Source organism: Mesoplodon mirus (genome assembly GCF_964341445.2).
Source record: "Mesoplodon mirus genome assembly, chromosome: 9".
NCBI lineage: Eukaryota > Metazoa > Chordata > Mammalia > Artiodactyla > Ziphiidae > Mesoplodon > Mesoplodon mirus.
In genome coordinates this window covers 82,093,795-82,113,121 of record NC_138985.1, presented here as the reverse complement: position 1 = coordinate 82,113,121, position 19,327 = coordinate 82,093,795, and the positions used below count along the sequence as shown (strand labels likewise).

The 19,327-nt window shown below is 36.7% G+C and overlaps 2 protein-coding genes across 5 annotated transcripts in view; one reads left to right on the top strand and one right to left on the bottom strand.

The window, feature by feature from the left end:
• The window catches only part of TFEC (transcription factor EC), a 662,156-nt gene that overhangs the window by 374,121 nt on the left and 268,708 nt on the right, over positions 1-19,327 (top strand). For both annotated transcript variants that reach the window (XM_082631957.1, XM_082631956.1), the window contains exon 4: positions 7,769-7,821. The gene's annotated coding sequence lies outside the window, so the exon portion shown is untranslated. The remainder of the gene's footprint in view (positions 1-7,768; positions 7,822-19,327) is intronic.
• Positions 3,289-19,327, bottom strand: part of TES (testin LIM domain protein) — a 43,938-nt gene continuing 27,899 nt past the window's right edge. For all 3 annotated transcript variants that reach the window (XM_082631954.1, XM_082631953.1, XM_082631955.1), the window contains 5 exons: positions 9,678-9,930; positions 8,386-8,721; positions 7,200-7,415; positions 6,626-6,784; positions 3,289-4,548 (listed from right to left, as the gene is read on the bottom strand). In XM_082631954.1, coding sequence (XP_082488080.1) covers positions 4,360-4,548; positions 6,626-6,784; positions 7,200-7,415; positions 8,386-8,721; positions 9,678-9,930 — 1,153 coding nt within the window. In that variant the 3' untranslated portion in view covers positions 3,289-4,359. The remainder of the gene's footprint in view (positions 4,549-6,625; positions 6,785-7,199; positions 7,416-8,385; positions 8,722-9,677; positions 9,931-19,327) is intronic.

Sequence of the window (19,327 nt, the reverse complement as noted above, 5' to 3'; positions counted from 1 at the left end):
AGTCACTACTTATGAGGACATCAACTCAAATGTCTCTGCATTCAATAATGGCTGGCTCTAGTAAAGGTACCAGGGTATAAGTTGTTTTAGCTATTTGTCTGAAGGTCGAGATATCCTGGGGAGAAGTATCATTGAAGAAAAATCAATAGCATCCTTCAAAAATGTCAGCATAAAATGCCATTGAAAACAATATAAAAGGTTAATGATACCTTGCTTTGAGGGTTTCAAAATACATTATCAGATTAAATAGAAGCTACAATGACATGTTGTCCCCGTGAAGAGACAAAATAATTAGCTAAAGCTATTTAAACATGTAGTAAATATATGAAAAAATCTATTAATCAAGCCAGAATGTGTTTCAGGTTGTTTGATCAAAACACACCCATGTACCCCTTTCGTATATGTGACTATTCAGTACAGTTGTCAGAGTTGTTATTGAGCACTTAAATCGGGAGATGTCAGGGAGGGGCAGGGCATATCTAGTAAGAATTTGTGGTAAAGTGCTGTTTTATGGAGACATTGATGGAGTCATAAGTTTTCCAAGGAATTAAGTGAATAGCCAGAAGACAAGTTCAGATATGCCAGGGCATCTTGAGACAGAGGCTTAATGCTGATCTTGGGCCGTGATGTCTCTTTGGTAACCATGGTGAAGCTGGATGAGCTTAAACACTGCATGTTGAAAATTCCTTAAGAATGAGTCAATAATGAATTTCTTGCCTTTGGTGAAATTGGCCTGAAATACTTCAAAGTCAGATTTGGAAATCTGTGCTTGAAGACTTCAGAGTCACAGAAGTTTCAGATAGAGTTCATTAAAGGAAAAACAACCCTCATCCCCTCATTTCCAAAAAAATTTTAAAAAAATAAAAAAAGATATCATACCAAAAAGTATGATGCCTAGAGTCTCTTGAGCAACTTGCATTTCTTAAAGGGATTGGATAATCAAATCCACTGATTTCTCAAAATTACAACTATATTCAAAGGTTAAGAGCAAAATCCTTCTGCTTAGAGATGAATAGGCTATGTGCAGATTCTGTGAATGAGTTCATGATAAGTCATTCTAATATATCTGATTCTTCCAATAAGGATGACAAATTTATTACTTCAACATACTCCAGCAACTGATGTGTCAAAATCTTCTTCTGAACTTCCTGGGTCTCAGGAAAGAAATATCTCCCTTCTCTTTCCTCATCCAACGTTGTTATTCTCAAGTACCCACGGCTGAACAGGGGAATAAGAGAATTAGAAGTCATCATTAGGGGCTTCCCTGGTGGCGCAGTGGTTGGGAGTCTACCTACCGATGCAGGGGACATGGGTTCGTGCCCCGGTCTGGGAAGATCCCACATGCCGCGGAGCAGCTGGGCCCGTGAGCCATGGCCGCTGAACCTGCGTGTCCGGAGCCTGTGTTCCGCAACGGAAGAGGCCACAACAGTGAGAGGCCCGCGTACCGCAAAAAAAAAAAAAAGAAGTCATCATTATACCTTTTAATATCCAAGATGTTGGCTTCTGCAGAAGGGAAAATGGCATTTCTTTTCTTACTGTCTGTGGTGCCTTTATCGTGGTTCATATTCTGGTATTCTTTTCCTCCCTGTCTAGTCCGTTTCAGGGTAAGGGTCTATCAACTGCTAACTACATAGACATGTTAGTCAAATGCCTGCTATATTGAGTACAAAAAATGGATAAGCTATATATCTGAAAAATAGAATGAAAATGAGATTTGGATGATAGAAATTTCTATTTATTGACCCCATAGGAAATAAGTAGACCAAAAGTTTATTCTTCATTATCTATTTTTGAAGAAAAAAATGCACACATTCAGATAGAAATATTTATTACTTTCCTAACTTTTCCCCATTGCAAAGGAAGGCTTTAACTCTGGCGCCAGTACCAAGTAAGCCATTATTTAGAATTGAGGTCAGTGCAGAATATAAAATGATGGTGGAAAGTGAGGGGGTGAGCATATCCTAAGGGCTAGAGGAAAAAGAAAAATTATAGAATCTAGTAACCATCTTACACTCTTGTTAAGTGCTTATAAGACAAAGTATTTGAAAGGCCTCTTAAAAAAATCTGATTAACAATTAAAAATGGTGCATATTCTCTTGCATTACATTTCATTACAGCTCATTCTGTTGTATTAGAAAGCCAAACTAAAACTTAGGGTAATGAGTCAAAACAAGTGGTTCTGTATTTCTCAGGCAAAGTAGTTTATTCTTCTAGGGAATGCCTAATATACATGCAATCAGTGTCTCAGGTAGTAAGTGATGGATTTAGCCAAATTTCTTGAGCCTCTACATCTCCAAAACAGCCTGATTCAATCTCAGCCGCAGGAGAGTGCAGGCTGCGCAGGCAGACATGTGGAGTAGGCCTGTTAGCATGCAGAGAAATTTTTTCAATTTATTCCCACTTAGCCATGCGTGTGTGGGAAAATTAAGTTGTTCAACTTCATGGAAAAGATGGAAATATATCTGTTGCCATTTGAGATAAGGGTAAAAGAGAGAAAGCATAAAGTGATATTTATAGACAATGATGGATATCTGTGATATTAGCATTTAAAATTGTATGCAGGATTAGAGTACTTCTTAGATAAGGTGCTGTGTTCAAGATACTCTTTTCATGGCTGGGGAAGGCACAGTGCAGAGGGAATAAGTGCAGATATCTGTATGTTAGTGAGTGTGGGGTAGGGTGGGCTGGGGGAGTTGGCTGTGGAATTTAGGAGAGGCGCTATTAGCCAAACAGACATGAGCTGAAAAAAATCAAAATCAAATTATTCTGGGTATGTGTCAGAGAAAAGTGCTACTCCTGCTATGACAAATGCTTCAGACTAAGAAGAAAAGAAATCTCATGACCTGCTAATATTAGGAAGAATGAAGTTACAACTATTCCACATTTGCTTCCCTTTTCACAATAGGCTGCCATGAAAAAATTCTTAGACAACCAAACAGAGTTGCAATTTGAGTATAAGAGTAATACTTGTTAGACTTACGTCAAGAAAATACAGCTTTCCCAAACTTCAATTACAATGACATTTTTTTTCTGAAAGAAAAAACTCATGCATGAATTGAAAACCAACAATTTAAATGCTTTCATTTATTATAAAGTTTCATAAAATTTATCCCTTCACCATAATTAAAAGCCTAGTTTATGTCCTGTTTTATCAGAAGTAGCCTTTATGTGAGGGGTTATTTTTTTTAATGCTTGGAAACACCGCCCCCTGCTGTAACAAATGCTTAATTGCAGAAGGATTTTTTTGCTCTGAAATGAAAAAGATACGAAGAATAAAGATACAAGTACTAAAGTGAAAGAGACTTTATTTTGAATAATAATATACATATCATTCATTCCATATAATTTTCATAGTGCATAGCTATGTATGGAAGTAGATAAGGAAGAATTAACATTAGAAATATCTAAGGATGGAAGTATACAGGCAAAGAAGGCATTTGATATATACCCATGAAAAGGCATCATAGGACAGTATCCATTAGAAAAGAAAGAAAACCATGCAAAAAGTCTATCCAAACCACAGCAGGCAAGTGCAAACAATACAAGTTATAGTTTCTTGGATACAAAAAGTATGCATGTTCTTTGGATTGAAAGCATAATATAAATGAGTGGCTTGGCTTTTACATCCAAGCCAAAAATCATCTATAGAATTAAAAAGTGTGGATGCCACATGTGACAATAAAATATTCAAGGCCACAGATGGAGGTCATCAGCTTAAAAAGAGAATACTGAGAGGCAGAGCAAATAAAAAAAAATAGAGATATGCAATAAAGCCACCTCTGCCTAAGTTAGGAAATAGCAAATGCATAGGCATTAAAATGATAACGGCTCATCATACCATGCTGCATTTCTATTTTCTCTGTCAAAAGAATTCATTGTGTATCACTACAAAATTCAGCGAATAAGATGAGCCAATAAACGTAGAACCTTGGCATTAGGGCAAGTTTAATTTCCTTTTCATTTTATACAAGAAGTGAAAAAGAATATAGAACATGAAATGCTCATCTTTCCATTCAAATACTAACTTTTAAGTGTTTCATATATATTGTGTTTGGCACAAAGGGGGCAGGAATATGAAGAATGATTAAACCCAAGCTTCCAACTCAAAAGATTTTACATCTGGAAAGCCAAGAAAAGGTAAAACTCTTTACCATTTTTAAAATCAAATGCTTAAAGCAGGTTTTAAAAATTGATATGAAAAATTTAATAAGGAAAAACATCGAAGAAAGATACTGAACAAAATCTCCTGGTTTCCTTTATAGTTTCTTTTTTTCCTTTTGTTTTTCCAAATTGCAGTTTACAGTAGAAATGCAGACCCCTCTGGTTAGCTATGGCTCAATATTGCTTGGTACTCTCCTCTTAAGACATCATCTTCTTACACTCCACTGAACAGAAAACCATCCCTTCTACTGGCATGAACTTCTGCCCAATGAGACACTTGCTGCAGCAGGAGCACAGAAAGCACTCTGTGGACGCGTGCCAGCTGAAGTTGTTATAGGTCACCCGCTGCACTTCGGGATCAATGGCATTGTGGCATCCTTGACATACCTGTTAAGTCAATTATACAAAGAAGAGAAGAAGATGAGAGATCGAACTGTGATGATAACATTTTCATATTAGAACAAACTCAGCGCATTGCTTCAGATGGCAGATTAAACTGAGAATGACAACCTCAGAGATATACAACTGAGAATGACCTTCTTCTTGTTAACCTTCATAGCCAACAATTGTTAATCGGGGTCTATATGTGGAACACGGTGAGAAATAACAGGTGAAGTCCAAACAGGACTCAGTACTTGTAAGATATCCCCACGGCAAAAAGTCTTGATGGCAAGTTCCAAAGCAGTGTGTTTGGTTCTAGTGTATTCTATTAGATTTTACATTAGCAATTATAAAAAAAAAGTTTTATGATTTTTCCTATACTACCAAATGCTGACAAGGATGTGGAACGGTAAGAACTCTCTTTCATTGCTGGTGGAAATGCAAAATGGTTCAGCTAATTTGGAAGACAGTTTGGCAGTTTCTTAAAATTAAACTTACTCTTATCATACAATCCAACAATCATGGTCCTTGGTATTTACCCAAATGAGTTGAAAACTTATGCCCACACGAAAACCTGCACATGGATGCTTTATTTGTAATTGCCAAAACTTGGAAGATGTTCATCAGTGGGTAAATGGATAAATAAACTATGGCACATTCATACAATTCAGAGCTAAAAAGAAATGAACTGTCAAGCCATGGAGGAACCTTAAATGCACATTACTAAGTTAAAGAAGCCAATATGGGAAGGCTACATACTGTATGATTCCAACTATATGACATTCTAGCAAAGGCAAAACTATAGAGAAAATAAAAAGATCAGTGGTTGCCAGGGGTAGGGAGTAGGGGACAGGGAGGTAGGAGAGATGAACAGGCAGAGCACAGAGGGCTTATAGGCCAGTGAAAATATTCTGTATGATACTGCAGTGATGGATATATGTCATTTGTCCAAACCCATGGAATACACATCAACAGTGAACCCTAAGGTAAACTGTGGACTTTGAGTGATTATGATATGTCCATGTAGATTCACCCTTGTTAAAAAATGTACCATTCTGGTGAGTGATGTGGATAATGCTCAAGGTGATGCATGTGAGGGGAGTAGGGAGGATATGGGAAATCTCTGTATCTCCTTAACAATTTTGTTGTAAACCTAAAACTGCTCTAAATAATAGGCTTAAAAAAAAGAGATTTTTCCTCACTCACTAAAGCTTTGAAGTGGTAATTTTACCGGTCTTACCTATGACACGAGATTATTAACACCACTAATTTCTAGACAGTAGTAAATGAAAACCATGTTCAAAGTAATTAAGGACTCAGTCAAAAAACACTGACAGTGTTTGAGAATAGTTTGCACTAAAAATATAACTTGTAGTTAACTGGCTTCTGTCATGTCATAATTTATGTATAATCTAATATCATGGAACATTAACACATTCCACATACCATTCAGTGTACATGTATGTTATGTGCAAATAAACATATGACATACACACATCCACACCCACAAACACACAAAATTTTCTTCTTTAGCTGGACATGTATAGAAAGAAAATAAATGAATAACTGGCAATATTACAGCAGAAAACAAAACTACCCAGTTGAGAGCTCCAAAACACTAGATAGTTCATATGCCTTCTTGTTTATATGTATTATAAATCAATGTGTCTAAAGTTTTTGTTTTAAATATTTTATAACAAATGAAGAAACCAACAAGATTGTCCAGCATTACATCAAAGTGACTAATCTTCCACACCCTTGGTCTCTTAATGTGATTGTCAGGAATTCCTGAGAGATGAGGGTGGGTGGGTTGAGGAAGGTCATTTAGCCTGAGCCTTCTTACTTGAAAAGACCTGAAAGTGTGGCTAGTTATCAAGTAGCAGTTTATAGTGTAAACTGCACAGGTAGAATCTTGAGGTGGTTCATCCTAGTCAGTGCATGTATTGTTTTGAATTACCTGGATTTTAACACCCTATGGTAGGAATCACGTGTTTCCTACTTAAGAGTAGTGCTTTCTGTTTCTCCTTTGTAGGAGGCTTAAATAAGGCAGGTCAAGGCTACCACATCCCAAGATGTCTCTTACCACAGCGTGGTTCTTCACATAGCAGGGCTTGCACACGGGCTTGTCATTAACCATCACATATATTTCCCCAGCTAGGATGTTGTCACAGTCAAAGCAGCAGAAGTGTTTCAGATGCCAGTTCTGGTTTTCTGCCTGGGTATACTCATTGCTGAATATCAGCTGGGAAGAGGATAAAAATAAGATCAATCATGTTTTTTCCTTTTTACTACAAATAACCAAGCTAGGTTCTTTAGACCAGTAAGGGATTTAGATCCACAAGGAATACCAGTCAACTTTTTGGGGTGTGAAGTCTGAAAACAACAGAAAGCTTGAACTTGGGTGATTATTTAGTTTAGTTCAAATTAATCTTTACTTTTCTAGACAGTATTTTATTAGGTAACACAGTTAACATGGACACTCAGAATGACTGAAATTAAAAGTTTTTTTCATTCAACTTCTTTGGATATAAATAAAGCAACTAATGCTTGGCTAATTCATCTTACCTTCTCACTAAGGGTGGCCTGGTTACCACGGTGAAGGAGCCATAGGTGGGTGCAAAAAGGAGCCTGCATTTAGGTGGCCTCAGAGAACATACCTCATCACAGCCAGCACACCGGGGTTTCTCACTGTCACAGTAATGTCTGCCACAGTACAGCTTGCCATTCTTCCAGAAATAAATCATGTCGACCAGAAGTTCATGGCACGTACTGCAGACGAAACAAGCTGGGTGCCACAGTTTATCGTAGCCGGCCCTTTCAGCATAGATGGCTGGGTCTCCTTCCTTCATACTCAGTTTGCAGCAGTAGCAGGACTGAAAGCAAAACCAGCCAAAACAATCTAGTCATCCTAAGACTGGCATTTCTCATCAACAGTTTTAGTAGGAATTCAGAGAAACCACTTTCAAAAGAAATAATTTCTACTGAAATCAGTAATTTGTCCATGTAGGCAATATGGTGTTAGTATTTGTGAAAAGGAATCTCTAGGCTTTCTCCAGGTTCTCCAAACCTAATTCTTGCACCCTATGTGTAACAGAGCATTGTTTTCTGAATTAAAGCTGCTTATGGAAAAAGGCTAATAGTAATTTTCACTTCAATTTTAGTAGTTCTCCCAAAAATGACTACTTTAGAAATTATTGTACTTTTTTTTTCTTTTTTTTAAATACAGGACCAAGCCTTGTTGGTTCATGTGCTAACGGGATCTGTGAGAAACACGTTACAGTAAGTTTAGTTCTTATTTTTTGTTCATCTGTGTCACAATTTGCTTCTACTTTCAAGGCATAAAAAAAAGACTTCAATATCCCTCTCTAGAGAGACTTTTTAAAAGTATGATTGACCATATATCCACATAAATTTAAGTTTGAATTTTAGGCATGTTCTCACAAGCAAAACTGAATTAACCTAAGCATGTATTATTCTTATTTATGGGAAGAGATAGACAATTAACATCAAAATTATGTTTAGAAACAGACTCTAGATTGTATGTTGTATTCCAGCACGACACCAATGCTAACTGCTATGTATACATAAAACTCACAATTATCTTCAGCAACAGATAATCAGAAAACCTGGCTTTAGACCAAGGCTTCAAACATGGTAGATAATTCTCTAAAATAAGCCTAAACTGAATTATAATTCAATTTATTTCCCTCATCTACTCCCTTTTGGAAACAGAGTAACTGTATTCCTCCCCGTCGACCCCGCCCCCCTACCAGCCATTCAAAGAAATGGAATGAACCTGTAAAATATACCAATTGGCCCAACATCGTGACTGTTACCACTTACATACTGAGTTCTTTTGTTTTCGGCCGATTTGTCCTCCATGGCCCCTACCGCTGTCGTGGTGCTTCTATCCCCTCCAGGAATGCATGTTTTGTTGGGACCTTGAGCGTTCATGTCACGGGGTAGTTTGACATCTCCTACTCCCAGAGCCTCGCTCTTATATTTCTTCACAAACTGCTCCATCTCCTTCACCTCTTTGGGAGACAACTCATGGCACTTTGAAGGGTCCTGGTCATGAGCAGGGAGTTGCTTTGCCAACTGCTTCTTCCGGTACTGCGCCCCCTCTGAGCCTGCCACTGGCTGCTTCTCTTTGGGCAGCATCTGCATGTACTGCCTGGCCTAGACCACAAGGAGACCGGTGTTAACCGGGAGATGCCTTGGCCATCATATAAATGATATTTTACAACACTCATTAGAATCAAAATACGGAAGAAAGAAGTCAGTTTTATCCATTACTAACAACTGATCTTCATAATATTAATATCTTGAGATGTTAACACGTTAAAAATGGTACAATAAATAGACTGAGGTCAGTAAAAATGAACACATTTTTCTTCATGAAATTAAAGTTTTTTTTCCCAGTTTCTTTTAATGTTTACATGTGCTAAGATCACTTTGCTGTACACCTGAAACTAACACAACATTGTAAATCAACTATACTCCAATAAAAATTTTAAAAAACAAACCAAAAAAACACAACTGTATAGTTGCAAGAGAATACAATTTTTTAGGCAGCATGTTTAGAATGGTCTAAGGATCATCAGTATTTTCATCACTATAAGAAAATGAAATCACAAGATTCACTCTTATGATTTAACTAACCTTCTTAAAAGATTTCCAAATGTCTCCTCTAGTTTTTGTATTAGTGGAAGTAGCTTGACACAAAATAGCAATTTTTTGCCTTACATAGTAAAAGAAATAGTGTTGAACATCTTTTGAATTATAAAAAATGAAAGAAAATTCTATTCTTTAGATATTCTTAACTATCTTAAGAGAAATCTTCTCAAGAGTAACATAGAAGTTACTAGATTTATACAAAACATCTGTTTTTCATTTAATTATTAAAAATGTCAGACCATTTCTTTGAAAAAGTTAACACAGATTATCTAGGTAGTCAAAAATTCTATGAGGTATCTAATCTTACTTTCAAAAGACCAATAGGAGTTGTAAGTCAAAGTAATGGGGACCCCAGAAAAATAATAGACCTGAGGTCGATTAGGATCACTAAAGGAATTGCCCTAAATAAGTAGCCCGTGAACTTTAATACCGGGACTTCCCTCCCCCTTATTATTTACCAATGCCTGATTCTGGACAGGAGGAGCCCATTCATAGGTAACTGTGTTGATGGAGACATTCTTCTTGGCAGCAACTGGATTGGTCAGTATCATAACATTGCGTTTATACATGGGAATTCCATCTGATTTTAGCTTTGCAATCAGGGTGGTATACTTGGTGTCTTCAAAAAGTTTCCCCACTTTTCGATCCTCTTCATTGCTCAAGAGGACATCATGCTCTTCTTGGCCACACTTGCAGTTACGACATATTTTTCTATAATTTTGGAGATAAGTAGGCAATGATTAATTAGATCTAATCAGTCATACATATATAGTTCAAAATATACTTTTACAAATATTCCACATAATGGTATGCAAAGTCAAGTCTTGGGGAGGGTGAGGAGATTACAAGTAGCCATCCATAAATTTAAACAAGGAAACATATAAATGCATCTTCGCTTTATAAGACTTTGAAAAAAGTCAGGTTTTGATTAAAAAGTGCATGCTCAAGGGGGCATGTCTGAGGATAACTCCATCTGGTATTCCTCATTGTCTCAACCAGATATATAAATAAAACAAAATCACCAGAAAACTATCACAGCAAGCAGTTTCATATTTTACTGCATGATAACAGCCATTGCCCATGGGTTTTTGGTTTTGTTTTTGTTTTTGTCCCTAAGTGAGAGAGAAGGAGGTTGATATATCCTTTTCTGATCAAGGATGGTAATCCAAGATTTAGGTTTAGCTTTTATCATTTCCTTTCTGTCCCCTTTCCAATTTCCTTTCCTCTCTTTTCTCATGTTCTATTTCCTTTCTCCTTTCTCTTTCCTTCCCTTTCCTTCCCCCTTCTTTTATTTCTTCAAACACTTAGTGATCACCTATCATGCGCTCCCTTATGTATAAGAAGACAGATAAAGTCTCTGGCCTTCTTATAGTTGAAGGACACCAACTCCCTTCCCCAGACTGGTCTGGCATGTGATCTTTCATTCATGCAATGTATATGAGTGTCCATGTGCCAAGCAATGAACTTGATACTAGGACATAATAGTGAAAAAATTAGGCCCAGTCTCTGACATTCTAGAACTTACCACCTGGTGGGGAGACAGACATTAAACAAATACACACACATACAAACACACACACACACACCTGTAATTGCATTTGTGATAAGAAAGAAAAGTACAGGATACTTTGAGAGGGTATAATTTTGACTTAGAACTGGTGAGGAGAGGAATCCATAAGAACATTACTCCATAAGAAAGTGACATTTAGGTTGAGATCTGAAGGATGTGTAAAACAGGTGTGAATTGTGTATGTGTGTGTATTTGAGAAGAGGTAATGAAAGGAGAATAAAAGCCTCCAGACATTCTGGGTAGAAAGAGTATTTGTGGTGGTCCTGAATTAGGAAAGAGATTGTGCCCTTAGGTCCCATGATCAGAAAAGTCTGGTATGACTACAGTGAGGTAAGTAAATGGGGTGGTGACAAGGTTGGAGAGGTAGGCAAGCCTGAGTTCATGCAGGGACTTGTAGGGCACATTAAGAAATTTGGCTTTCATTATAAGAGCAATCAGGAGGCACTGAAGGCTTTTAAGTAATGGAATAACATGATTAGATCATTTTCAAAAATTGTAATACTTGCCACATGGAGAATGAATTAGGGGTAGACATAATTGAAAGTAGAGAGACCAGTTAACATGTCAATGGTGCATCCAATTTGCAATGGCAAGGTTCTAAATAACAGGGATTCTACTGCTACTTTGCAAGTGGAATTTACAACTTGGATGATTATTGTTTTGGCCTGGGTAAGATGTGTAATAGCTTGGACTAGATTATTTGATGTTGGAGATAAAAAGAAAGGAACAAATTTAAGATATCCTTGAATGTGAAACTGACTAAACTTCGTGGATATAGTGATGGTGAAGGGAAGGTCCAGTCTGTTAAAAAATGAACCCAGGTTTCCAGGATGAGTAAGTTGATGAAAGGAATGTAATTTCTTAGATTGTAAAAGCAAAAGAACAGATCTGAGGTATGGGGCAAAAGGTTGGTGAAAGTTATCCAAAACTGAAATAATAAGTTTGAAATGTCTATGAGACAGGGTAAAGATATCAAGTAGATTATAGGATATATAGATCTAGTGTTAAAAACTGTAGCCTGATAGAAAATATAAGTTCGGAAGTCAGGGAATTAATTGAACAGGTCACCTTCACTTCCTGGAGGAAGAGCAGAGGAAGAAAATGAGGACTCAGGAAGGAGTCTGGTAAAGGAGCAGAAGCTGGAAAAGGTGACAGAGGAAAACAGAGGAGTGGAGAGACTTTGTGGGGTTAAAAACATATACTGGTACTAAAATACAGGGCAATGATAGCATATAAGTTAGAGGGAGGAATCTGAGTTTTAAAAAAAATTCTAATATCCTTATATTGTTCAGGAAGATACTGAAGATATAGATTAACATTAGATGTTAAATATGTATGTTAAAATATCTAGATAACTAAAGAAAGAAATGTAATTTCTAAACTAAAAGAGAAAGGAATTAAAGTATAAAAATGTAATTAGTCAAATAAGAGAGGAGAAAAAAATAAACGGAGGCAATTAGGACATGCAGAAAGCAAAAATTAGATGGTTGATATAACCCAAGCATATCAACAGTCACAGTAAATGGACCCATTTCTCCAGCTGAAAGATGAAGGCTTTCAGAAGGATAATACAACAAAATTAAACAATATGCTGTCTGTAAGAAACGCTTAAATTTTAAACACACAGAAAGGATGAAAGTATAAAGATGCAAAAAGATTAACCAGGCAAATACCAACAAAATGTAAGTTAGATACCTATATGAATATCATACAATTAATGTTTTTTCCTTTAATGACTATTAAAGAGAGTCACTTCATTGTAACAAACATTTAAAAACACTTCTATGATATAACAATTCTGAACTTAATACAACCTAATAACCTAACTTCAACATATATAAGCAAAAGTAACAGAACTATAAGAAATAAATGAACAAACCCATTATTATGGTGAGACTAAAAAAATTAGAAATGAATATTTGAATAACACAATTATCAAGCTTGATCTAACAGACACATAAAAATATCATATCCAGTGATTGGAGAACATACATTCTTTTTATAAGTATTTGAAACACTTTGAAAATCTAAAAGTCTACTATGCCATAGAGCAAGGCTCAATAAATGCCCAAGATCATCAACCACACTATCTGAACAGAATGCAATTATGTTAGAAATCATCAGCAAAAATGTAACTACAAAGTACTTTTTTAAAAAAGCCTCTTAAAAAATTCAATGTTGAAAGAAAAAATCACAATAGAAATTAAAACCAAAATCATTTTAGGAAAAAAGAAAGCAAAAATATTACTTCCTGAAACTTGTAGAACACAACTAAAGGGATGCTGAGGAGGAAATTTATACTTAGGGTATGCTCAAATTAGAAAGAAGAATAAAAATTAATAAGCTGAGTGTTTAATTCAGGAAGTTAGGAAAAATTCAGACTAAACCTAAAGTAAAAAAGAAGGAAAATAAAGATAACAGCAGAAACTGATAAGGTAAATGTTTGCTTCCCGTCAGATATAGGAAAAGGATTCAATACATTTCAACATTTTTTCTGATTACATTTTAAAGTAATTTTAGCTGTAGAAGGGAATTAGGATTTTAGAAAGGGTTTCTGGAAAAGAAACCCACAAGACTCAGCATCCATCACACTTAGTGCATTCATTTTAGGATCTAAAGCAAGAAGGCAACCTTGCCATCGTGACTTCATTCATTTTGTCCTGTGGGTACTAATCAGAGCAGTAAGAAAGTTCAAAGAAAGACAAGTCATAAGGATTCATCAGAAAGGAAGAAACTAAACTGTTGTTGTTAACCACACATGCTATGACTGATCATATAAAAATGTATCAGCATCATTAAGAGTTTAATAAGTCTTATGGATTTAAAATTAATATAAATCATTGGATTTCTCTACATCAGAAAATTAGCAAAAAACAAAACAACTAAAAAACTCTTTGCCAAATAACAAATTATTAAATAATAATTGATTTTTGTGTCCTGTTTTCTTAAGGTGAGGTATGCAAACTGAAAACATTAGATCTGACTTATACAGTCCCAGAAAGAGAGAGAAAGAAAGAGACAGAGTGTCAGAGATATGAAGGTGGAGAGGCTAAGTACTTCCCTTGTGCACACATTGGTCAGAATTCTTTATTTGGTAAGAATTCGCTGAAGAGTTTGCATATTCCAGTTCAGCTATAAAAGCCTCTTACATCTGGTTATCTCATACTTCCATCTAGTGGAAAGGAGCATACTATTCCACTACAGTATGTTCTTCATTCTTGTTCTTCGGTTAACAAAAACAAGATAATTATTCATAAAACTATCACATTGCTTTTGGATCAAGTTTTAAGTCACACCTTCCTGAGGGTAAAGAGGTGGGTTGGGAATTTAGTTCTTAATATAGATAAATAGATCCTTATATGGCTGTGAACTATGGCATGCATCCTAATATTAGCAAAGTGGTTCACTAAAGAAGGAAGTAATAATTTTACAAGGATGTGATGAATACTGGAGTTCCTTTGGAAATGTTTATTATCCAGTTCTACACCAGTACAACATGTATGCTGTGAAATGAGGGGAGTTAGATTCTAGAATCTGAAAGACAAATAGTAAAGGAGTAAGTGAAATAAAGCCTGTGGGTTTTCTAAAGCATGAACTATACTACGACAAGCTGTAGCATGGTTAAATAAATTATATTTACTGTGAAAATGTTATATAAAAGAGGTATATTAACCAGTGATATAATAGCCATCTCTATATTTTTTCTTATTTTTCATCTTGGCTATTCTTGGAATATTTACATTCTGAGAAAATCTATATTCCCTGTCCACCCCTTCATCCACCTGAAATACCTTTATTAAAGCAAGAAAAATCAGGTTAAAACACTACACCAATAGCAGCAGTGATGAGGGAAAAAGCAGTAGCTAACAAAGTCAGACTGTGTCTGATTATCAGTTTTCTAAGTGGGGAAAACCTGTGATTGACTCATGATAGTTTTTAAAATTCCAATATATTATTAGCCTCATCTGCATCCTTACCCCAGCATGGTAACCTGCAGTAGCAGAGCACTTGGCAGGAATGTGACTCAAGAAGGGTAGGATGGTTCTTTTAGTCAGAGTTGTCATCCCTGAAGTAGCTGGAATGACCACATCCCTTCCAGACTCCTAATACCAGAGCTCCATTTCTACAGTAAAAAGGGACAGCTACAAACCACTAGGCAAGAAATAAACCCATAAAATCTGGGCCAGGTGCCAAGGGCTATCCATGTGGAAATGTGTGCCATCTACTACTTATCTAGGTTTAAAAAAATGTTTTAAATCCTTTTCTTGGGATTTTAGTCTACAGTGTTTTATATTTGAATCTCCCATATTTAAATTAAAATTATTTTATTTTTAGAAATATCTTTTAAGAACTTTCAAAGTCATCTGGAAACTAGCCAATAAATTTATTAAAAGGAGAATTTTGTTAAGGAATTAGGGAAGAAAGAGATACCATTATCTTTGTATCTAAGAGAAGGCATGAGGATAAGTGGGACATATATATTTAATTTCAGTCTAAAATAACCCAGATTCCATCCCTTTTAAGAAAACAAGGAACTTTAAAAAATTGGTTTTATGCCAACCTGAAACAAAACAAAAACAGGGCTTAGGTGAGCTTAGTATCCATGTGCTAGGGGCTATGTTTGTAAGGTTTGTACAGTATCTTTCCTCAGATGATTCCCACATAACTTCTGATGATATATGTAGACTTAAATAGTTTATTTTTATTAAATTTATTTGAGCTATTCCAATTCAATAGCAGTTTGGGGGAGTATATAAATCAGTTCCCATACTTAGCACAGTTGTCTTATCTCTAAATCTTCTAAACTGCCCTAAAGCAATTCTCCCCAAGCTCTCCATGGGATGTTAATTAAAGTTGTGTGAAGGGAAAAAAGGTGGGGGGGTGGATTCTGAGTTAAGTTAGTTTAAAACAGTCTTTTTTATGACTTTCTAAAAAAGATGTGAGGGTAGACTGGTAGACTGGGAAGCTCTAAGATGTGGGAGGAGGAGGGTTATTTGTACTAAAAAGTTTTTGTACAAAAATGTTTAATGCTGTTAACACATACACATGCAAAGATTAATATGCATGACAAATCAGAACTGTATTCTCAAAATTTTACATTACAACTTCAGAGTTCTTGAGTTAAGTCCATGAGAGAGAGTACCAAAATTTACCAAAAGCATTGCCTCAGAAAAGTAGATTTACAGTTTCAAGCTGAAAGCAGTCAAGAAACTATCCCTCATCCCCTCAATAGAGAAATTATTTTTGTAGTACTATTTGTAAAAATTATTATTTTTCCAAGGCAAGTAGTAGCAACTGGAGTGCTTTGACATGCTGCCAGCAGTCACAGTGATTTAAAGGAATGGTCATGGCACTGCTATAAACCAATAATTTAAAAGAGTTGGAAGGTGCCCTTTTACAACAGGGATACACATATATGGACTTAAGCGTGGGCCTCTGTTATAGAATTCAGCACAAGCATTAATCCATTTATGGTGGGGAATTTTCAGTTTTCAGCCAGCTCTAACCCAATCAGAAATTCTCCGGACAGATGTATGCTATATTCAAGTAACACTTTTCTTGTAAAATGTAACTCTTTTATTGGAAGGATTTATCAAGGATAAGACAAATGAATAATTCTATTACTTATATGATAAATGACCTGTGGTTCCAATGATATGAAATAATTGGCTATAAACTCTTTGATATCTTGGGTTTCTTTCTTGCATTTCATAAATATTTGTTATCTTTAAATATTACTTAAAAGTGTGCCCAGAAGATAGTAGCTCTTATGTGATAAGTATCAGGTCTCCTCAACTTTTTATTTTTCTCTGGTCTTGTAATTACTGGTGCATTGAAAAAAAAGGAGAGCTCACAGTTAAAATATTACTGTCCACCAAAATGTCTATCTATGCCGCAAAAGTGCCACATGTAGGGTGGATAGTCTGGTGCAGTCCACAGTTCACTGGGCAGGAGAGTGTAAAGATGGTTCTGAGTTTCTGTTCTATCCTGTAGAAAGGTGGTGATAAGGAAGGTTTTGGCAAGCTTTGGGTCCAAATTCCAGCTCTGCCATCGATAAGCCTTGCTTAGTAAGTTATTTAACTTTCTTAGTCTTTGACTTCTTGTATATAAAACAGGAATACTACAAGTTATCTCAAAAAGTATTATGAGGATTAGGTACAATCAGGTAAATAAAGCAGGAAGCAGAATTTTAAGACGGTCCCATGACCTTCACCCCTGGTGTTATTCCTATTATTATGTTACTTTATATGGAAAAGGGGAGATTATCCAGGTGTGCCTAATCTAATCACAAGAGCCCTTAAAAAATATTTTCTGTGGCTGGGAGCATGAGAGGAATTCAGAGAGATCGAAGGTGCAGAAAGGATTCTAAGCAATGTTGTTGGCTTAGAAGGTGGAGGTTGCCAAGTGCTGAGGAATGTGAGTGGCTTCTAGAAGCTGAGAGCAGCCACTGGCTGACAGCCAGCAAGGAAGCAGGGACCTCAGGCTTACAACCACAAGGAAATGAATTCTACCAACCTGAGGAGTGAGCCTGGAGGCAGATTCTGACCCCAGAGTTTCCAGATTAGAGCTCAACCTACCCAACGCTCTGATTTCAGCCTTTTGGGACCCTAAGCAGAGACTCCAGCTAAGCTGCCTAGACTTCTGATCTAAAGCATAAATGGATATTGAGTTCATTAACAGGTGTTATTTTAGTCTGCTAAATTTGTAGCAATTTGTTATGCAGCAACAGAAAACTATTACAAGTATTTATTGGTGTGTGACACAGAAGATGTTCATGTATTATATTTCTTATTAATAAGTAATAGGCTCAAACAAGTCATTTTTAACTCCCTTGGGTTTTAGTTCTTTGATCTGTAAAATGAGGTTTGGCTAGCTAAGTTAGGAGTCCCACTCTAAACTTCCATACATCTAACAGTTAATTTTCAGCTTTTTACAACTTTCGAGACACACCTTGAATAGACAGTCATGCCTGTTGAATCTCTTCCACTCACTCTCTAGATCCATTCTGCACAGTACCCTGTGCTGTGCTCTAGGAGGCTGACCCCTAAGGACTGCAGCAGTGTGTTACCTTGTCCCCAGCAATGGAAAGCACCAGCAGGAAGTCCAAGTGATGAAGAAAATGAGGTCTGAGTATTTATTTCCTGGCTTCCTACAAGTGTACAAGGTGCTAAGGGGGGAAATGATTTACTTTACTTGGGAGTGTGCAGAAGCAGGGAAAGAGGGTGCTATGGACTGAACTGCGTCCCTGCCCAAATTCCTATGTTGAAGCTGTAAACCCCAATGTGACTGTACTGGGAGACAGAGCTTTTAGAAAGTAAAGTTAAATGAGATCCTAAGGGTGGGGTCCTAATCTGATATGACTGGTGGCCATATAACAAGAGGAAGAGAGAGATCTTTCTCTCTCTATGTACACACACAGAGAAAAGGACACGTGAGGACACAGTCACAAGGTGGTCATCTACAAACCAGGAAGTGGTTCTGGTGAGGATGCTTTGATCAACCATGCTGATGCTTTGATCTTGGACTTCTAGCCTCCAGAACTGTAAGACAATAAACTTCTGCTGTTTAAGCCACCAGTCTATGGTATTTTGCTATAGAAGCCTGAGCTGACTAATACAGGGAGCAAAGAAGACTTCTCAGAAATAGTGCTTGGGCTAAGACTTGAAGAGAACAGGAAGGACTTTTTGTTTCCAGGTGGTGAGATGTAGGGTCTTTCCAGGCAAAGGGAACATGAGACAAGGCACAGAAATTTCAGGAAACAGCATGTGTCCAAGTAACTGAAGCACAGGTGCCTGAAATGGGAGGGGAGGCTGGAACAGTAGCAGAGGCCAGATATTGAGGTTTAACATCAAAGGCCAAAGACTTTGCTTAAAGGATCAACTCCAGTGGGAAAACACTGAAGGTTCTTAAGCTATTGGGAAGTACATAATAGTATCCATTTTCAAAAGACCGTTCTTGTGGCTGCATAGAAGGCCAGACTGGTAACAGTTAAGAATAATTAGGCTCTGATTTTCACAATGTGCTCCATGAGGCCCTAAGGGTCTCAGAAGTCCAGGGTCACAGTGAAGATGGAGGAGGAAGCTAAGTGGACAGGATCCTGAGACCCCATGTCCACTTCAGTCCCAGCCCTGAAGTTCTGTGGCCCTGGACCAGACCTGGAATCTTTGTTACACTCAGGACAACCAGCCTTAGAAAGTCTGTAAAAGGTCTTCAAAGACTGTACTGAAAATGGCTCATCTGGAGGTAAAGGCACTTACCCTCAAGCCTTCCAGTTGTGGTGAAAAGGTCAAGGAATTATCAAAAATTCTGAGAAATGTGTCTGGAATGCCAGGAATAAGACAGCACTACTAACTAATACCATTTGGACAGACTATATAAACCCAAGTTAGATTGGAGGCCATGACAAAGCCCTAGTATTTTATGGCTCTTAGCAGATTCTCAGACAATACCCAGGTAAGGAGATGAGATTGTGTGGAAAAATTAAAATAAATAAGTGATTTTCATGTCATAGATATCTGTTCTTATCTGACATTTTTA